The 16,615-nt window shown below is 40.8% G+C and overlaps 1 protein-coding gene across 1 annotated transcript; it reads left to right on the top strand.

Annotated features, from left to right (window-relative positions):
• Positions 1 to 15,127: 15,127 nt before the first annotated feature.
• Positions 15,128 to 16,147, top strand: LOC129429998 (trace amine-associated receptor 4-like). Its single transcript, XM_055187009.2, has one exon. The coding sequence runs from the start codon at positions 15,128 to 15,130 to the stop codon at positions 16,145 to 16,147; it is 1,020 nt and encodes a 339-aa protein (XP_055042984.2).
• Positions 16,148 to 16,615: the final 468 nt, after the last annotated feature.

The raw sequence follows: 16,615 nt of genomic DNA, 5'->3' as shown, positions 1-16,615 counted from the left end.
CCCTGGACTGTCCTGTTTTAATTTCTTGTGGACTTATGTGTGTTTGATTTTAGTTTTGTTTTTTATCTTGTTTTTTGGCACCTCTTGTTAAGTTTTAGTCTGATGTGTTCTAGTCTTGTCATGTTAATTATGTCATGTTCTCTTGTCTTGTGTGTTTCCTTTTTGGACGCCAGGTGGCGTCCTTTGAGGGAGGGCTACTGTTAGGGCTCTGCCTTGAAGTCTTGTGTTATATTTGTATTTTGTCATGGTGGCAGAGTTCTGGCAGTCCCTGGCCTTGTGTGGAGGTTCATGCCTTGTTTTTGTGTTTGGCATGTGCCTCCGGTGTCTTGTCATTTGTCCCCACCCCCTCGTCCTCCTGCTTTTGTTAATTATTACTTATTCCCATCACCTGTTCCCCGCTCGTTATCTTGTTTGGTTTTCTTATTTAATGTCAGTGTATCTTCAGTTCTGTGCAGGATCTTTGTGCTGTGTTCTGTTACTCGTGGTCGTGTTTAGTTATACAAGTCAGAGTCAAAGTCAAGTTTGTTGTTATTTGTCAGTGTTTCATGTTTTGTACCCCATTGTGGGTTTTTGTTTTGTCAGAAATAAAGTGTTTTCTGTTTTTTCCCCCGACATCGTTGCGTTTGGGTTCATCTGTCCTGCCATTCCTCACACTATTTGGATGGCAATTGCAGTGTTTCCCATACATTGATTTATTTGTGGCGCACCGCCACAGAATCAACACTGGCTGCCACAAATAGATTTTTCATGATTACCATTTACATTTTATTTTAACATTTAAAACGGCTTTATTCACTGTTTCTAGTGCTCAGCGGTGCCTCTCTCGTGTGCACATGTTCTCCCTCGACAGTGGATCTCTCAGATGACACTGGGTGGCTGGTTGGCTGTGTATTCCATGTGCATTTCTCTGTGTACTTGTCTTTACACGTAAACGTCAACAGATGTTAATGACAGAGAAGACGGCAGATCGACCCTGACAGCAATAAGCTCCGGGGCGGATCCGCAGCGGATCCAGACCAAAGCTGCTGACTTCATTTCAGCATAGATGCCTTAGCGCACAATTGACCGCGAGGACTTATGAAATATGCCTTTCCCCCAGTGAGCCTTATCCCTCCGTTTCTGTCCAAGGTCAGAGAGGACGTGGAGCAAGGCTTGCTGATGCGCCTTATTGGTCCAACCACACTTGGTTTTTGGAAATGGTACTCCTCCTGCCCTCTCCTCCTTGGTAGATCCCCAGGGCACAATCTGGCTTCCTTGGCCAGACCTGTGGAATGAACACAGAAGACTTAACCGGCCTTTCAATGGCTGTGGTGAATACCATCACCGTGTGGCGAATTTAGGGGTTTGGAATAGTGTTGTTTAAAACAACCAATCATCATTTTGATAATGATGAGTCATTCATTAATAATTAAAATTATTAAGTTGATATTTTCTAGACCACCCTGTTAAAGGAACTGATTATTTTATCACCATTCCAATCAGGGAATTGTTGATTTAGCCTAAAGGCAAATACATACAATTAATTGTCATTACATACATACATACATACATACATACATACATACATACATAAATATATATATATATATATATATTTGTATTTAGCAGAATTAATAATAACAATTAATTGATTAATTCGTCCAGCCAATATATTCATAATTGTACATCAACTCTGAGAAACGTTGAGCATGAGGTAGCAATAATCAGAATTAAAGTGACTGAGTGATTCCATTGATGAATATAAATGTAAAAGTGTATTTGACTACTCTACTTGGATTACATGAAACATAACTGACTATACACAAACAAACATTTAAGGGTGTGTAAGAGAGAGAGAGAGAATCTGCATGAAACCAACATTTCCCCTCGTTTTAAACACAGCTATGTTCTATGATATAGAAAATTTTGGGATGCTTGCGTGGTGTGGTGCAAAGCTAACACCACGAATGTGTGTAAAAGTCTTAGTGTTTTGATGGAAAACAGAGTCCAGTTCACAGCATTTGCATGCTGGAAGAACAGACGTTGGTCCAGGTTGTCGGTGTGCAAACCAAGAGTGCATTTGAAGAGTTATTCCAAAAGGTTCATAAGTGAATTGGTAGTTTTCTGATTGTTGAAAATCCGTGCTTGGTCCCAAAGTAAGGTGAGTTTGGCCTAAAATCACAGTACAAAGGAAAGGCCTTGCTTTGGCCTTTATCGCCCTGCTGGGGGGTTTGCTGGAGGAGAGCTTGTCATTAGTCTCTTTCACACATACAGTCTTTACTGGTAATTTAATGGTAAATTGCAGTTAACAGGTCATGTGTGAACAGAACCGTCAGTGTTTGCCACAGATGTGAAAACAACAAAATACTTACGGTGAATATGAAGTCATAACCCGGCATTATGGGGAAAACATAGAAACTATGCAAGCAGCCATCACTCTACCCAATAGTACATTTTCCACTAGATTACCAAACGAACATCTTGAGTCATTTAATCCTACTACAATAGAAGAGCTCTCTAAACTAGTAACGTCATCCAAATCATCGTCCTGTATACTAGACCCCGTTCCCACAAAATTACTAAAAGAGGTATTTCATGTAGTGGCAGACACTGTACTTAATATCTTTAACTCATCTCTAGAATTAGGATACGTTCCAACAGCTTTCAAACTAGCAGTTATTAGACCGCTCATTAAAAAGCAAAACCTTGACCAGGGAGATCTTAATAACTTTAGACCAATCTCAAATCTACCTTTTCTTTCTAAAATATTAGAAAAAGTAGTGGCAAGCCAGCTACGCACATTCGTAGAAAATAATAATACATATGAAAAGTTCCAATCAGGATTCAGGCCCCACCATAGCACAGAGACAGCGCTGCTTAGAGTTACAAATGACCTCCTATTAACATCCGATCGTGGTGAAATCTCAATCCTTATATTACTAGACCTTAGTGCAGCCTTTGACACAATAGATCACACAATCTTACTCAATAGACTAGAAAACTATGTTGGCATCAGTGGTCAGGCGTTAGCCTGGTTCAGATCGTATCTAACCAATCGATATCACTTTGTTTATGTAAATGAGGAAGAGTCATATCACTCCCCCGTTAAATACGGCATACCTCAGGGATCAGTTTTAGGTCCTATCCTGTTCTCGTTATATATGTTACCTCTAGGAGACATTATCAGGAAACATAACATAAGTTTTCACTGCTATGCGGATGATACCCAGCTTTACATCTCGTCGCATCCTAGCGAAACCCACCAGTTTTCTAAGCTAACAGACTGCATTAGTGATATTAGGGACTGGATGGCACAAAACTTTCTTATGCTAAACTCCAATAAAACAGAGATACTTATTATTGAACCGAATCGCTACAAACATAATATGTCAGATTACAAGTTGCCCATAGATGGCTGCACGGTGGTGCCATCTTCCACGGTTAAGAATTTAGGCGTAATGTTCGACAGCAATCTATCTTTTGATAGTCATATCGCCAACATCTGCCGCACAGCATTCTTCCATCTTAGAAATATCTCAAAAATACGCCATATGATGTCTGCATCAGACGCAGAAAAGCTTATACATGCTTTTATGACCTCTAGAATAGACTATTGTAACTCGTTACTCGGGGGATGCCATGCAAATCAGGTAAACAAGCTACAGCTGGTTCAAAACGCCGCCGCAAGAGTGCTTACTCGATCTAAAAAGTATGACCACATCAGTCCAATTCTGGCATCTTTACACTGGCTACCAGTTAAATATCGTATACAATTTAAAATATTACTAATCACCTACAAAGCCTTAAATGACCTAGCGCCTTCGTATATTAAAGAACTACTATCAGAATACAATCCATCACGTAAACTGCGCTCACAAAATTCTGGTCACTTAATTATCCCTAGAATATCAAAAGTGTCTAAAGGTGGTAGATCCTTTTCCTACTTAGCCCCTAAGCTCTGGAATGATTTACCAAACAATGTTCGAGTATCAGACACAGTCGATCAATTTAAATCTAAACTTAAGACATTCTTCTTTAACAAAGCATTCACATAAAATGTCCAGTAAATGTACATTTCCCGCAGTAGTTAGTTTGTCCAGAACAAAGCACTCACATACCTCATATGGGTAATATACTTATGCCGCAATAGTTAGCCTGTCTGGAACCGAGCCGACTTGAACCACTATAATGTTTGACACTTGCATTGCATGCGAACGGCCCCTACGCTAATAGAATTCTGTTTTTCTCTCCCTGTCTCGTCCTCAACCACGAGGACCATGAGACAAACAGACCCAGTTCCGGTTGCTGTGAAGATCATTGCATCACTGATCCACTGGCTGTCCTTCAACGTGATGACCAGCCGATGCCCGACCAACGACCACCGGCTAAACCAGTTTAATTCGCTTACCCGCCTCCTATCCCTACCGTTTCTATATATATATATAAATATATATTAATTCCTCCCAAGGGTTTTTGTCCTTTAGGACTTTTTCCCATTGGGTTTTTTTTCCTAGAGGGTTTTTAATCCCAGGGAGAGTCAGCCAACTTTGGCTTAATTTAGCACTTTACAGTATACGTTACTTTATTAATATGCTCGCTTGTACGGTTTAACCGCTTTCTCTACTTCTTATATTATCTATTGATTTTCTGTGTTCTCCTCTACATCTTCTCATGTAAAGCTGCTTTGCAACAATTAACACTTGTGAAAAGCGCTATATAAATAAAATTGAATTGAATTGAATTGAATTATTTACAAATACAACACAGAGCTCGCCGGCCACGTGCCACAGGTAACTTCCGCTTTCTCTCAGAGTTTACCAGTATTTCGATACTGATGTGTGAATGATGTCTTACTGATAAATAGACGGAACCTTACTGCATGTGTGAATAGCATATTTTTGTATTTACTGGTAAATTTATTCTGGTAAATTCATGGTAATTTTCCAGAATTACTGTGTGAAAGAGGCTATTGACTGGCAACAGATAGGAAGAGAAAGAGCGATAAGAGCCAAAGAGAAGAGAGTGCAGTTCGATCAGAGGAGGCTCACAGTGCAGAGCAAAGTGCAAATATAAACAATGCTTAACGTACCTTTAGCGCATGATTGAATATTTACTCACTGGGAGGCGTGTGGATTGGCAGAGACCCAAACAGATGGTCAGGGAATAATACAACAACAACAACTTTATTTATATAGCACAATTAATTTACGACTTACGTCGACCACTGTGCTTTCCAGGAGGTCATAAAACAAAACATAGGAAGATACATAAAATACATAAAAACAGACAGAGAAACAGAGTTTTAAGATAAAACAAATAACCTATCAGCCATATGCTTTAGAAAATAGAAATGTCTTTAGCCTGGACTTAAAAATATTAAGAGAGGTGGCTTGTCTATTGAACAGAGGCAAGGCATTCCAAAGCCTTGGGGCAGCAATAGAGAAAGCACGATCACCCCTACACTTCAGTCTCGACTTAGGAGTGACCAAAAGTTCCTGGTTGGAAGACCGAAGGGACCTAGTAGGTTGATACTCGATCAGTAACTCCCCAAGATAAGGGGGGGCCAAACCACTCAAAGATTTGTAAACAAGGAGCAAAACCTTAGAATCGACTCTAAAACAAACAGGTAACCAATGTAGTGAACATAACACAGGGGTAATATGCTCCCTTTTTTTGACCCCACACAAGAGTCTAGCCGCAGCATTTTGGACAAGCTGCAAGCGGGATAAAGCTGTCTGGCTAATCCCAATATAAAGTGAGTTGCAATAATAAAACAGATACCAGAAAACCACAATTTACATGCATGTATTGGAGAGAGGACGTCAAAGCGAACGGTTTAATATTATATTGAGAATCGTGGCATCCCTAGTTATCGTTATCTGCAAAATCACAGATATTATCTTAATTTTTTACCCACACACCCCTTTGCCCTAGATGTTTTTTCATGCACTTCCTAATTTGTAAATAGCCACCATATTATCTTTAACCCCACCATTATACCTCAGTTGACCTTTAATTCAGGACACACAGTTCAGTATTGTAATCTCATGAGTCACAATGTTTGTGTATCAGTTAGTTACGTATACAGCTGGGAGGGTTGAGACCTGACCTGAACTGTATATATGAACACATCCGAGCTATCACATTCATTTAGGAATTTACATTAAAATAAGCATGCACTGTATTTATGTTTATGTTTCTTTATATATTTGCCTGAACCATGTTATAATTTCTAAAATTATTTTGTTTAAACTTTGGGTTATAATTGTCTACCTGTTAACTAAGTCCTCTCAGACGCGATGTCTTTCAATGAGACTGAGGATATTCTCCTGTGTTATCCTTTATATCCAAACTCTTGTCCTAGAGCTCATCGTCTCAATGTAGTTAAAGGAGCAATATACGCTTTCATTTCACTCATGATCCTCATGACAGTTTTTGGGAATCTGTTGATCATCATCTCCATCTCTCACTTCAAACAGCTTCAGTCTCCAACTCATCTGATCGTTCAGTCATTGGCTGTGTGTGACTGTCTGCTGGGTTCACTGGTGATGCCCTACAGTATGGTGCGATCTGTTGAGGGCTGCTGGTTTTTGGGAGATGTTATTTGTAAAGTTCATTCTAGTTTGGACATGACCTTCTGTATCTCTTCTTTAATACATCTTAGTTTAATATCTATTGATAGATACTGGGCCATCTGTGACCCTCTGAAGTACAAAATGAGGATCACAAACAACACTGTGACTGTATTTATCACACTTACATGGATTTGTTCATTTGTGTACAGCTTTTCTGTTGTGTTTTCAGGGGTGAATGCTGTTGGTCTTGAAGTTTATATATTACAGATGTCTTGTTTTGGTGGCTGTGTTGTGCTTTTTAACAAAGAATGGGGACTAACTTGTGTAATCTTGTTTTATATTATTCCAGGAACTATAATGAGCTCTCTGTATATCATCATATTCAATGTTGTGAAAAAACACGCAAAGGTTTTGTCAGAGAAAGTGTCTGTGACCACCACAGGTGTTAACAATCAAAGCTTTGTACACAGAGAAAGAAAAGCAGCTAAAACTCTGGCTCTTGTTATGGGCGTTTTCTTTATCTGTTGGCTGCCCTTATCTATTGCCATCGCTGTTGATTCTTTCCTTAATTTTGTGACCCCAGCTGATGTTTTTGATGTTTTACTTTGGCTTTCATATTTTAACTCAACTTGTAATCCTTTGATCTATGGATTTTTTTATCCTCGCTTTCAGAAGGCCTTTAAGACTCTCATATTCATCTATATCTGTGGATTCAATCTGAATGAGTACAGTTTCTGATGTTACGTTTGCAAGTCAATTCATATTATCTCAAGTTTTGACCTGTGAATAGTTGACATAAATTATCAAAAAGTTGAAATTGTTTAACCTAATTATTTTGTTGATTTGACAAAAATGCTGCATATTTATTGTTACAGTGCAGTGGCTTAATAAATGCTGGTAGTGTTAATTGCTTTATCATTCTCTGTTATTGATAACATACAGTAAATATTTAAGTCTAAAAAAACCCTAAGGCCTTTCGTAATCTCAATGGGAACATCATACATATTAGAAAATAAACAGCAGGGGTCAAACAACACAATGAGCAAAAAGTGCCAGACAGTTTTAGATCTGAGATGTATATGGCAAATGTTTTTAACTTATCTTTTAATATCCTGACCTTGATAGTCTGTATGTTTTGTGATATGAGACATTTAAACCCAAGATAATGTTATATACAAATGTATTCAGAGGAAATGACAACCGTTTAATCATACATGAATTAAGTCATGATTCAAATAATAAATGTTTCTGAATTATAACCATAGTGAATTCACATTTTCAAGATATTCTCTTCAAGCATTTATAATAGTAACTGTTAAAGGGTAAACAACTTTGAATAAAACCAGATTAAAGTTTAGCTGTGATTATCCTCTATTCAGTCTACATATTAGTTTATAAATCCCAGCTTTGATCCTATGGTCTGGTGACTGAATCATAGTTAAGGCACTGTAACACCAGTTTACAAGAAACAAACAGTCAAATGTGCATTTCAAGTGACTAAAGATATATTAAAGAAATTTCAGAGCTTTTTCAAGGAAAAAAGTTTGCTCTGATATGTGAATGTGAATGAGTGACATTTTATAGCACAGTTTTTATAGACAATTTTATATACACTGTGGTTAGGGCTTTGTTGTGTATAATCTTCATATATTCTCTATGTACCACAATGGGGCGGAATCCCGGACAGAGTTTAGATAAAGCCAGGACTAGGCTTATAGTTATATTAGGTCATTAACGATTTACATAGGTTTACAAACATACTGTAATGTTAGGCTGAGGCAAGAGCTAGATCCAAATTCATTTTTTTACGAGTAATCCACAGAACGTCTCGGTTACGTATGTAACCCTCATTCTCTGAAGGAAGGAAAGGGAGACGTCACGCCGTGACAGACGAATTGGGAACGCACCTCACAGGACCAATCTACTTCGAGAACTACTAAAACGCCAATGAACCTGGCATGCAGGTATTTGCATCTGCGGGTGCTGCCCCACCAGTTTAGTATTTAACGAGAGGCAGGTGCAGTTACCAAATCACTATTTTCGCTGAGAAAGCCGAGCATCAGTGCCCGTCCAGTTATCAGCAGTGGAACAGCAAACCGTGGTGAAGGGACGTCTCCATTCCCTTCCTTCAGGGAACGAGGGTTACATACGTAACCGAGACGTTCCCTTTCAGTCAGTCACTATGATGTCATGTCGTGACCGACGAATTGGGAATCCCTACCAAAGTGCCACTTAAGCTGACCCTTCCAGTTTCTGTGAAAAACCCTCCGAATCCACTAAGGAGACGGAGAATTAGGTCTTAGCGCAGAAGGCAGGTCACTACTTGTTCCTTAACCCACGATAGTGAACCAGCAACTGGGAAGCGACCTGATTAAGCGGAGTAGGAACGCTGTGGAAGCCACCCCCCGATGGGGTAATGGGTGGTACATGATTTGAACAACTGATGGTTGACATAAATAGACAGTAATACGGCATACTGGGGAGACGCAGAGCGAGCTCTGCTGGAGGGAAAATGTGGGTTGGTAGGATTAACCCCACGGAGAATACTCACAAGGATACCCCTTGTAGGGGACGCAATGTGGAGGCCCAAGCCTAACACATAGGATCACAGGGATGCAGCTAGTGAGATGCTGACAGCTGATGCTCCGCAACATCAGCTGCCAGGGCAGTGTAGGACGGTCAAAGAAAACATTTGCATTTTTTGACCGTATAGCCTTTCATACTGGTACTACAGTGTAGCGCCAGTACGGGGCTGCAAGCCGACATGCGAGCCGACGCTCAGTGTTCTACCAGATGAGGAGAACGGCTCGACATGAACACTACAGAATCTAGTGAACGTGTTAGGTGTCACCCAACCAGGAGCTCTGCAGATGTCTGTCAGCGAGGAACCAGGAGCGAGAGCCCAAGATGAGGCAACACTTCAAGTAGAATGCGCCCTCAAATTCATGGGGTGCCCTGCAGTTAATAAGAAAGGGCAATAGTGTCTACAATCCAGTAAGACATCCTCTTCCTGCTGACCACTGTAACAGACAAAGAGCTGGTCTGAGGTCCTGAGACTTTGATTTCTGTCGACATACAACCGCAACGCGTGTACGGGACATAACAAAGTCATGGTTGGGTCTGCCTCCTCCAGGGACAGTGCTTGCAAGCTCACCACCTGATCTCTAAAAGGAGTGGAGGGAACTTTGGGCACAAAGCCTGGCCTGGGTCTCAATGTTACACTAGATACAGCAGGTCCAAACTGAAGGCACGACTCTTCGACCGAAAATGCATGAAGGTCCCCTACCCTCTTAACTAAAGCCAAAGCCAGCAGGTTCAGTTTTCATTGTGAGAAATGTCAGACTCACAGACTGCAGAGGCTCGAAAGGGGCAGTCTGCAGGGCTTTCAGCACCAAGGACAGCTCCCAAGGAGGAATAGAGGGAGGGCGTTAAGGAACCTAAAAACCTAATAACCAGGTCGTGCTGACCCACCCATCTACCGTTTATCGGGGTATGATGAGCGAATATTGCAGCAATATCAACTTTAATGGTGGAGGGTGACAGCCTACCATTCAACCGATGCTGAAGGTAAGAAAGCACAACACCGATGGGGCATTTTCTGGGGTTCTCTCGTTTAGAGGAATACTAGTCGACCAACAGGTTCCATTTTACCGCTTAAGCGTGTCTTGTAGACGGCACTCTCGCTGCAGCAAAAGTATTAGATTCCACCTGTGGTAAATCACTTAAAACCTCCGACCGTTTAGGGACCAAACGTTGAGATTCCATAGATCAGGGCCTGGCTGCCATAACGTGCCCCCTCCTTGAGAAAGAAGGTTCTTCCTCAGGGGAATCCCCCAGGGAGGGGCTGTCGCGGGGAGCATGAGTTCGGGAAGCCAGTTCCTGGTGGGCCAATAAGGAGCAACCAGTAAAATGTTCTCTCTGTCCTCCCTGACTTTGCACAGTGTCTGTGCGAAAAGGCTCACTGGGGGAAACTAATATTTGTGCAGACCCAGTGGCCAGCTGTGTGCCAGTGCATCCATGCCGAGTGAGACATTGTTTAGTTAATTAAAAATGTGCCAATGGGTTGTGTCTGGAGAGGCAAACAGATCTATTTGCGCTCGGCCGAAACGTTTCCAAATCAGCTAAACCGTCTGGGGGAGCGCGCTGCTTGTTAGAGTGTGTTTGCCGCTGTGTTGAGCGACATGAATGGCACGAAGAGACCTCAGATTTTTCTGACTCCAGAAGAGGAGATGATGGGCGAGATCCGACATGTGACGAGAGCATAAACCGCCTTGGCAATTGATATATGCAAAGGTCACAATGTTGTCGGCACAAACTAATACATCTAATACAGGTCTATCCACGCAGGTGAAATTGAGATGGCATGTAGGTGTTATGGTTACACGGTGTGCACCGCTGCACCACGCTCTCCTCGCGATTCAGTCATGAAGCCAATGCTGAAGCGGTCTATACAAGCGTAGCTGCTGCCATATGCCCCAGGAGCCTCTGAATATGTTTCAGGGGGACCGCTGACTTGCCTTTAAGAGTATTGAGATGCATTAAAATTGACTGTAATTTATTTAGACCGAATCCAGTACCATACCGAGAAAAGAGATTCTTTGCACAGGGCAAAGTTTGTTCTTCTCCCGGTTAACCCTAAGACCCCAAGAGCGAGATGCCGAAGCATTAAGCCTCTGTGTTCGCACAGTGTCTACCGAGAGTGAGATAAGCCAGAGTGTGAACACCGCTCTCTCACAGGTTTTAAACACCACCTTTACTACTTTTGTGAAGGCACAGGGAGAGAGAGACAGCCCGAATGGTCAAACTTGTACAGCAGCTGGCTTCCGACGTGGCATGATGGCCTCAGACTGCTTGGTGGTCCAGAACTGCTGTGAAGCACTCTACCACGTCGCCGAAAAGGCCACTCTGCACATTCAAGAGACGATTCTTATTGACCTCATTCATGTCTGTGAGACACAGACTGAGATGGTGTTTTTGGACCAGTAGTGTAGACATTGCACAACCAACAGCCTGGTGGCGACCCTGGACGCACGGAGCACCAGGTCAGTAGCCGCACGTAGGTCTGAAAAGACACCTGAGTTGTGACCTCCCTCGTGCAGATCCATCAATGCCTGCAGCAACCCCATGGTGTGTAGTGTAGAGGCTGCCTCCCCACGAACATGATTTGCAGACGCCATTTAGTGCAGACTAATGCTAACGGTCGGCGAGGAAACGACAGGCTTATCTGTCCCGGAGGCCGGAATGGCTAGACGCAGCTGTTTCTCAAACAACCCCTCCAGAGTAGGGACATCACCATACCTTTAGAGGCCCGTGAATTGAGAGAGGTGAGGGGTGAGGGCTGAAGAGGTATGAAAAGAGAGGGGGGTTCTCCATGACCCACCCGGCTCATCATGCGCCTTGGGGAAGAAAGGTACTGGAGGTGAGTGTTAAGACACACAAGCAGCTCTGAGTACCAGTCGTGAGGGCAGGACAGTTTGGGTGGGGGTCCACGTCACTCTACTGCCGCAAATTCCCGAGGGAGCCTGGCCATCATTTCAGGGTAGAACTCAGGGTGCGCTAACCGCCTCGAAGGGGGAAGCAGATCTGAGTCAGCCTCAATGAAACTGCTGCTTGCTGCGGACCAGTGCTGAGAGTCGTAGGACTTTCCTGCTGACTGATTCAGTACTGTGATGCAGAGAATATCTTTCCAAAATTTTGCCATGGCACCTTTAACAGAGCTCTGCAACAGAGAGGGGGGGCATATCCGCGAGGGTCATGCTATTGCAGTGAGAACATGAACCCCCCACAAATCCCGCCTCAACGTCCTGAATGCCGAACACGAGAGATGGAGATTGTGACCATCCTTAGGATTCATACATTTGCTGCATCTGGAACTGCACGGACGAATTGACGTCTTTAAAAAGAAGGGTGGTGTTGCTACAATATATAAAAAAAATATTTAAATTAAAAGTCATTTGAAACAATGACAATCACATTTTTTATCAAAGAAAGTAATACAGATCAATTTAGGAAAGGACACTTTGTCTATGGTTTCAATTTGCTGAACCCCCTCCAAACGTATAATTCACTACTAAATTACATGCAGTACAGACAATCCCCAAATCTCCTTTTGATCTTCTTTTCGTCGATGACTGTAATCAACCGGCTACAAGATTTTGGTTCGAAAAACATTTAAAATCAGTTTTAATCCAGTCCGGTAACCTTGATTTTGTGATCAGTTTATTTTGATATTAAGTATAGTTTCATAATCACTTTTTAATCCCAGTGTGCCATCTTGTTTTCCTGTTGCCAAAAAAACTCTTCTATGTTTCATATGAAGGCAAAACCCAGTCCTGTTCAAAGTTCCAGTTCAGCAAATTAATATACTGGAGTTTGTTTTTGCATGAAAACAAAGGATTTCTTAAACCATGTCCGAAACAACGTGTAACCACAACAGCATGCTCTTTTCCTTTATTATTTTTAAGCTTTCTGGCCCCAAGGTCCAGCTGATTTTTGAAGTTCTCCATCTGTGATCCTTGGAAAGTCTTTGTCCACTTATATTCTCTTTGCTGAGCATTAAGATGATATAGACACACATCCTTTTTTAGGAAGATTTGTGACATCTCCAGTCGATTAAAACATGTTCATTATTTCCCTGATTGTGGAAAAGATGTTTTTATACTATTTCCTTAAAGGCGGGGTGCATGACTTTTGAAAAACACTTTAGGAAAAGGAACGAGCACCAAAACACACTTGTAGCCAATCATATGTGTGGGGTATGTCTATCAAAAGAAGGTCCAGATACTAATGGGGTAGGGGCCTGTTTGTTTAGGTGATTTAAAATGTCAACTTTGGCATTTAGAGATCATTAATTTAAAGCCACTTTCTGTGTAGCTTAACAATCTTTTGCTGCACATCAGAACTATAGTCTTTGTTTTTTTGCCACTGTGATGACTGGTTAAGGGGACTTGGGGTTTGGGTTACTTCATACTTAACTTAATACTTGTGCGGAATTGCCCTATTGCGTCAGTGTCACTGGTTATCCTTTTGTTTTAGTTTTTTAAATTATTATTTCAATTCAGTTTTAGCCTACATAGGCCTGGCCCTGTCTTTAGTTCTTGCCGTGGACACTTTAACATTTCTGTGGGTCGTTTGCTTTTGTTTAGTTAAAATTTGTATATAAGTTTAGAAGAGAAATATACCTGCCCTAATAAAGAAATTGTTGATTTACTTCGAGTGATTATTCCTTCATTATTCTCAATTTTAGTTTTTAAAAGACAGGTACCTCGACCTCACAGCCGAATGCAGAGAGTGAAAGTTGGCTGTAGGGGTTTGTGGGTCCATCCACCCAGCGCATCCTGAAGAACATAGGAGTCACAGGCCCCAAACTCAGAAAGGCCTTGAAAGATCTGGCCGAGGAATCTGAGCAGGGAAGCTTCTGGTTTTGGTTAAGAATAAAGCTTTGGCTTTCCCAGGCGTGGTGGCTCCCTGCTGGTGACCCTGCAGGTACCTGAGCAAGACATATAACCCCTAGACTGGGGCGGGAGTGGTTCATGTAGGTTGTCTACAAATCGGAAGGTTGGTGGTTCAATCCCGCAATCCCGGGCTCCACCTGACCAAGTTTCGAGGTATCCTTGAGCAAGACACCTAACCCCATCTGCTCCTGACGAGCTGTATGGTGCCTTGCATGGCTGACACCCCTGTCGGTTTATTAAAGGTCACATTCTTCCTGATACCATTTTTTCAACCCTAGTTAGTGTGTAATGTTGCTATAATAGCATAAATAATACCTGTAAAATGATAAAGCTCAAAGTTCACTGACAGGCGATATATTTTCTTCAATAGAATTCCTCTTTAAAAGCCTACAATGAACGGCCGGTTTGGACTCCAGCCCTCTATTTCCTGCTTTAATGACGTCAGTAAAACCTCTGACATATATAGCAATTGTAAGTCCCTTTGGATAAAAGCGTCAGCCAAATAAAAAAATAAAAAAATAAAGCTTAAAGCACCTTTAGCCTTGTTTGCAGGAAGGTGTGTGGATTTGCAGACACACAAACAGATGCACAGGAAATAATTAAACGGACGGAGTTGGATGAATAAAACCGAAAACCCCAATTCATATGCGTTTATTGGATTATGGAGGTTGTACTGAACAGTTTAATATTATATATAAAATTTTAGCATACCTAGTTATCAGCAAAATCACAGATATTATCTCAACTTTTTAAACTTATAATTATAGAAAAAACTGCATATTATCTATAACCCCTTCATTATAACTTCATTGACCATTAATTCAGGACACACTGTTCATTTTTTATTGTAATCTCATGAGTCACAATGTTGTGTATCAGTAAGTTAAGAATACTGCTGGGGAGGGGTTGAGACCTGACCTGATCTGTATATATGAACACATCTGAGCTATATCAAGTTCATTTAGGAAGTTAGATTGAATAGACATGTACTGTTTTTATGTTCATGTTTCTTTATATATTTGCCTTTACCATGTTGTAATTTCTAAAATAATTTTGTTTAAACTTTAGATTATAATTGTCATTTTGTTTACAAGTACAAAGGAATTCCTCTAAGACGCAATGTCTTTCAATGAGACTGAGAATAATCTTCTTTGTTATCCTTTACATGCAGACTCTTGTCCTAGAGTTCATCGTCTCACTGTTGTTAAAGTGACAATGTATGTTTTCTTCTTACTCATGATCCTCATGACAGTTTTTGGGAATCTGCTGGTCATCATCTCCATCTCTCACTTCAAACAGCTTCAGTCTCCAACTCATCTGATCGTTCAGTCATTGGCTGTGTGTGACTGTCTGCTGGGTTCACTGGTGATGCCCTACAGTATGGTGCGAACTGTTGAGGGCTGCTGGTTTTTGGGAGATGTTGTTTGTAAAGTTCATTCTAGTTTGGATTTGACCCTCTGTTTTTCTGCTTTAATACATCTTAGTTTAATATCTATTGATAGATGCTGGGCCATTTGTGACCCTCTGAAGTACAAAATGAGGATCACAAACAAAACTGTGACTGTATTTATCACCTTTACATGGATCTGTTCATTTGTGTACTGCTTTTCTGTTGTATTTTCAGGGGTGAATGCTGTTGGTCTGAAAGCGTATGTATTACAGGTGTCTTGTTTTGGTGGCTGCATTCTGTTTTTTAACAAAGAATGGGGACTAATTTCTATCATCTTGTTATTTATTATTCCAGGAACTATAATGAGCTCTTTGTATATCATCATATTCAATGTTGTGAAAAAACACGCAAAGGTTTTGTCAGAGAAAGTGTCTGTGACCACCACAGGTGTAAACAGTCAAAGCTCTGCACACAGAGAAAGAAAAGCAGCTAAAACTCTGGCTCTTGTTATGGGCGTTTTCTTTATCTGCTGGCTGCCCTTATCTATTGCCACTACTGTTGATCCGTTCCTTAATTTTGTCACCCCAGCTGATGTTTTTGAGGCTTTATTTTGGTTTGCCTATTTTAACTCAACTTGTGATCCTTTGATCTATGGATTTTTTTATCCTCAGTTTCAGAAGGCCTTTAAGACTCTCATATTTACTTATATTTGTGGATTTAATCATTCACATTTTCTGACATTTGAATAAATTCAGTTTCTGTAGATATTTAATTCCTATATGATTCTCTTAATAATGTTTCAAAGGCTATAGTTTATGTATGATTAAATATTTTGCATATTTGATGTTATTGGAAATATGCAGTATATATTTGAGTTTTAAAAAACTGTAATGATCTCAGTGGGAACATCATACATATTAGGTCATTCATTATAATAAAAAGCATAGGTTAAAAAACACATTGGGCAAAAAGTGCCAGGCGGTTTTAGATCTGAGATGTATATGGCTTTTGTATTGTCTTTTAATATCCTGACATAAATAGTCTGTATGTTTTGTGATATGAGACATTTAAACCCAAGATGATGTTTAATACAAAAGTATTCAGAGGGAATGACAACTGTTTTATCATACACGAATAAAGTCATGATTTAAATAATAAATGTTTCTGAAATATAACCGTAGTGAAGGTAACTTATTGGAAGAAAGTTTTTCAAGATA

This window comes from Misgurnus anguillicaudatus, chromosome 18 (assembly GCF_027580225.2).
Source record: "Misgurnus anguillicaudatus chromosome 18, ASM2758022v2, whole genome shotgun sequence".
NCBI classification, from domain to species: domain Eukaryota; kingdom Metazoa; phylum Chordata; class Actinopteri; order Cypriniformes; family Cobitidae; genus Misgurnus; species Misgurnus anguillicaudatus.
The sequence above is the reverse complement of the archived record's forward strand: the minus strand, read 5'-3'. Positions and strand labels throughout refer to the sequence as shown.

What these genes read in the sequence shown, in the direction of transcription:
- LOC129429998 (XM_055187009.2), top strand. Translation starts at nt 15,128, where the DNA reads ATGTCTTTCAATGAGACTGAGAATAATCTTCTTTGTTATCCTTTACAT.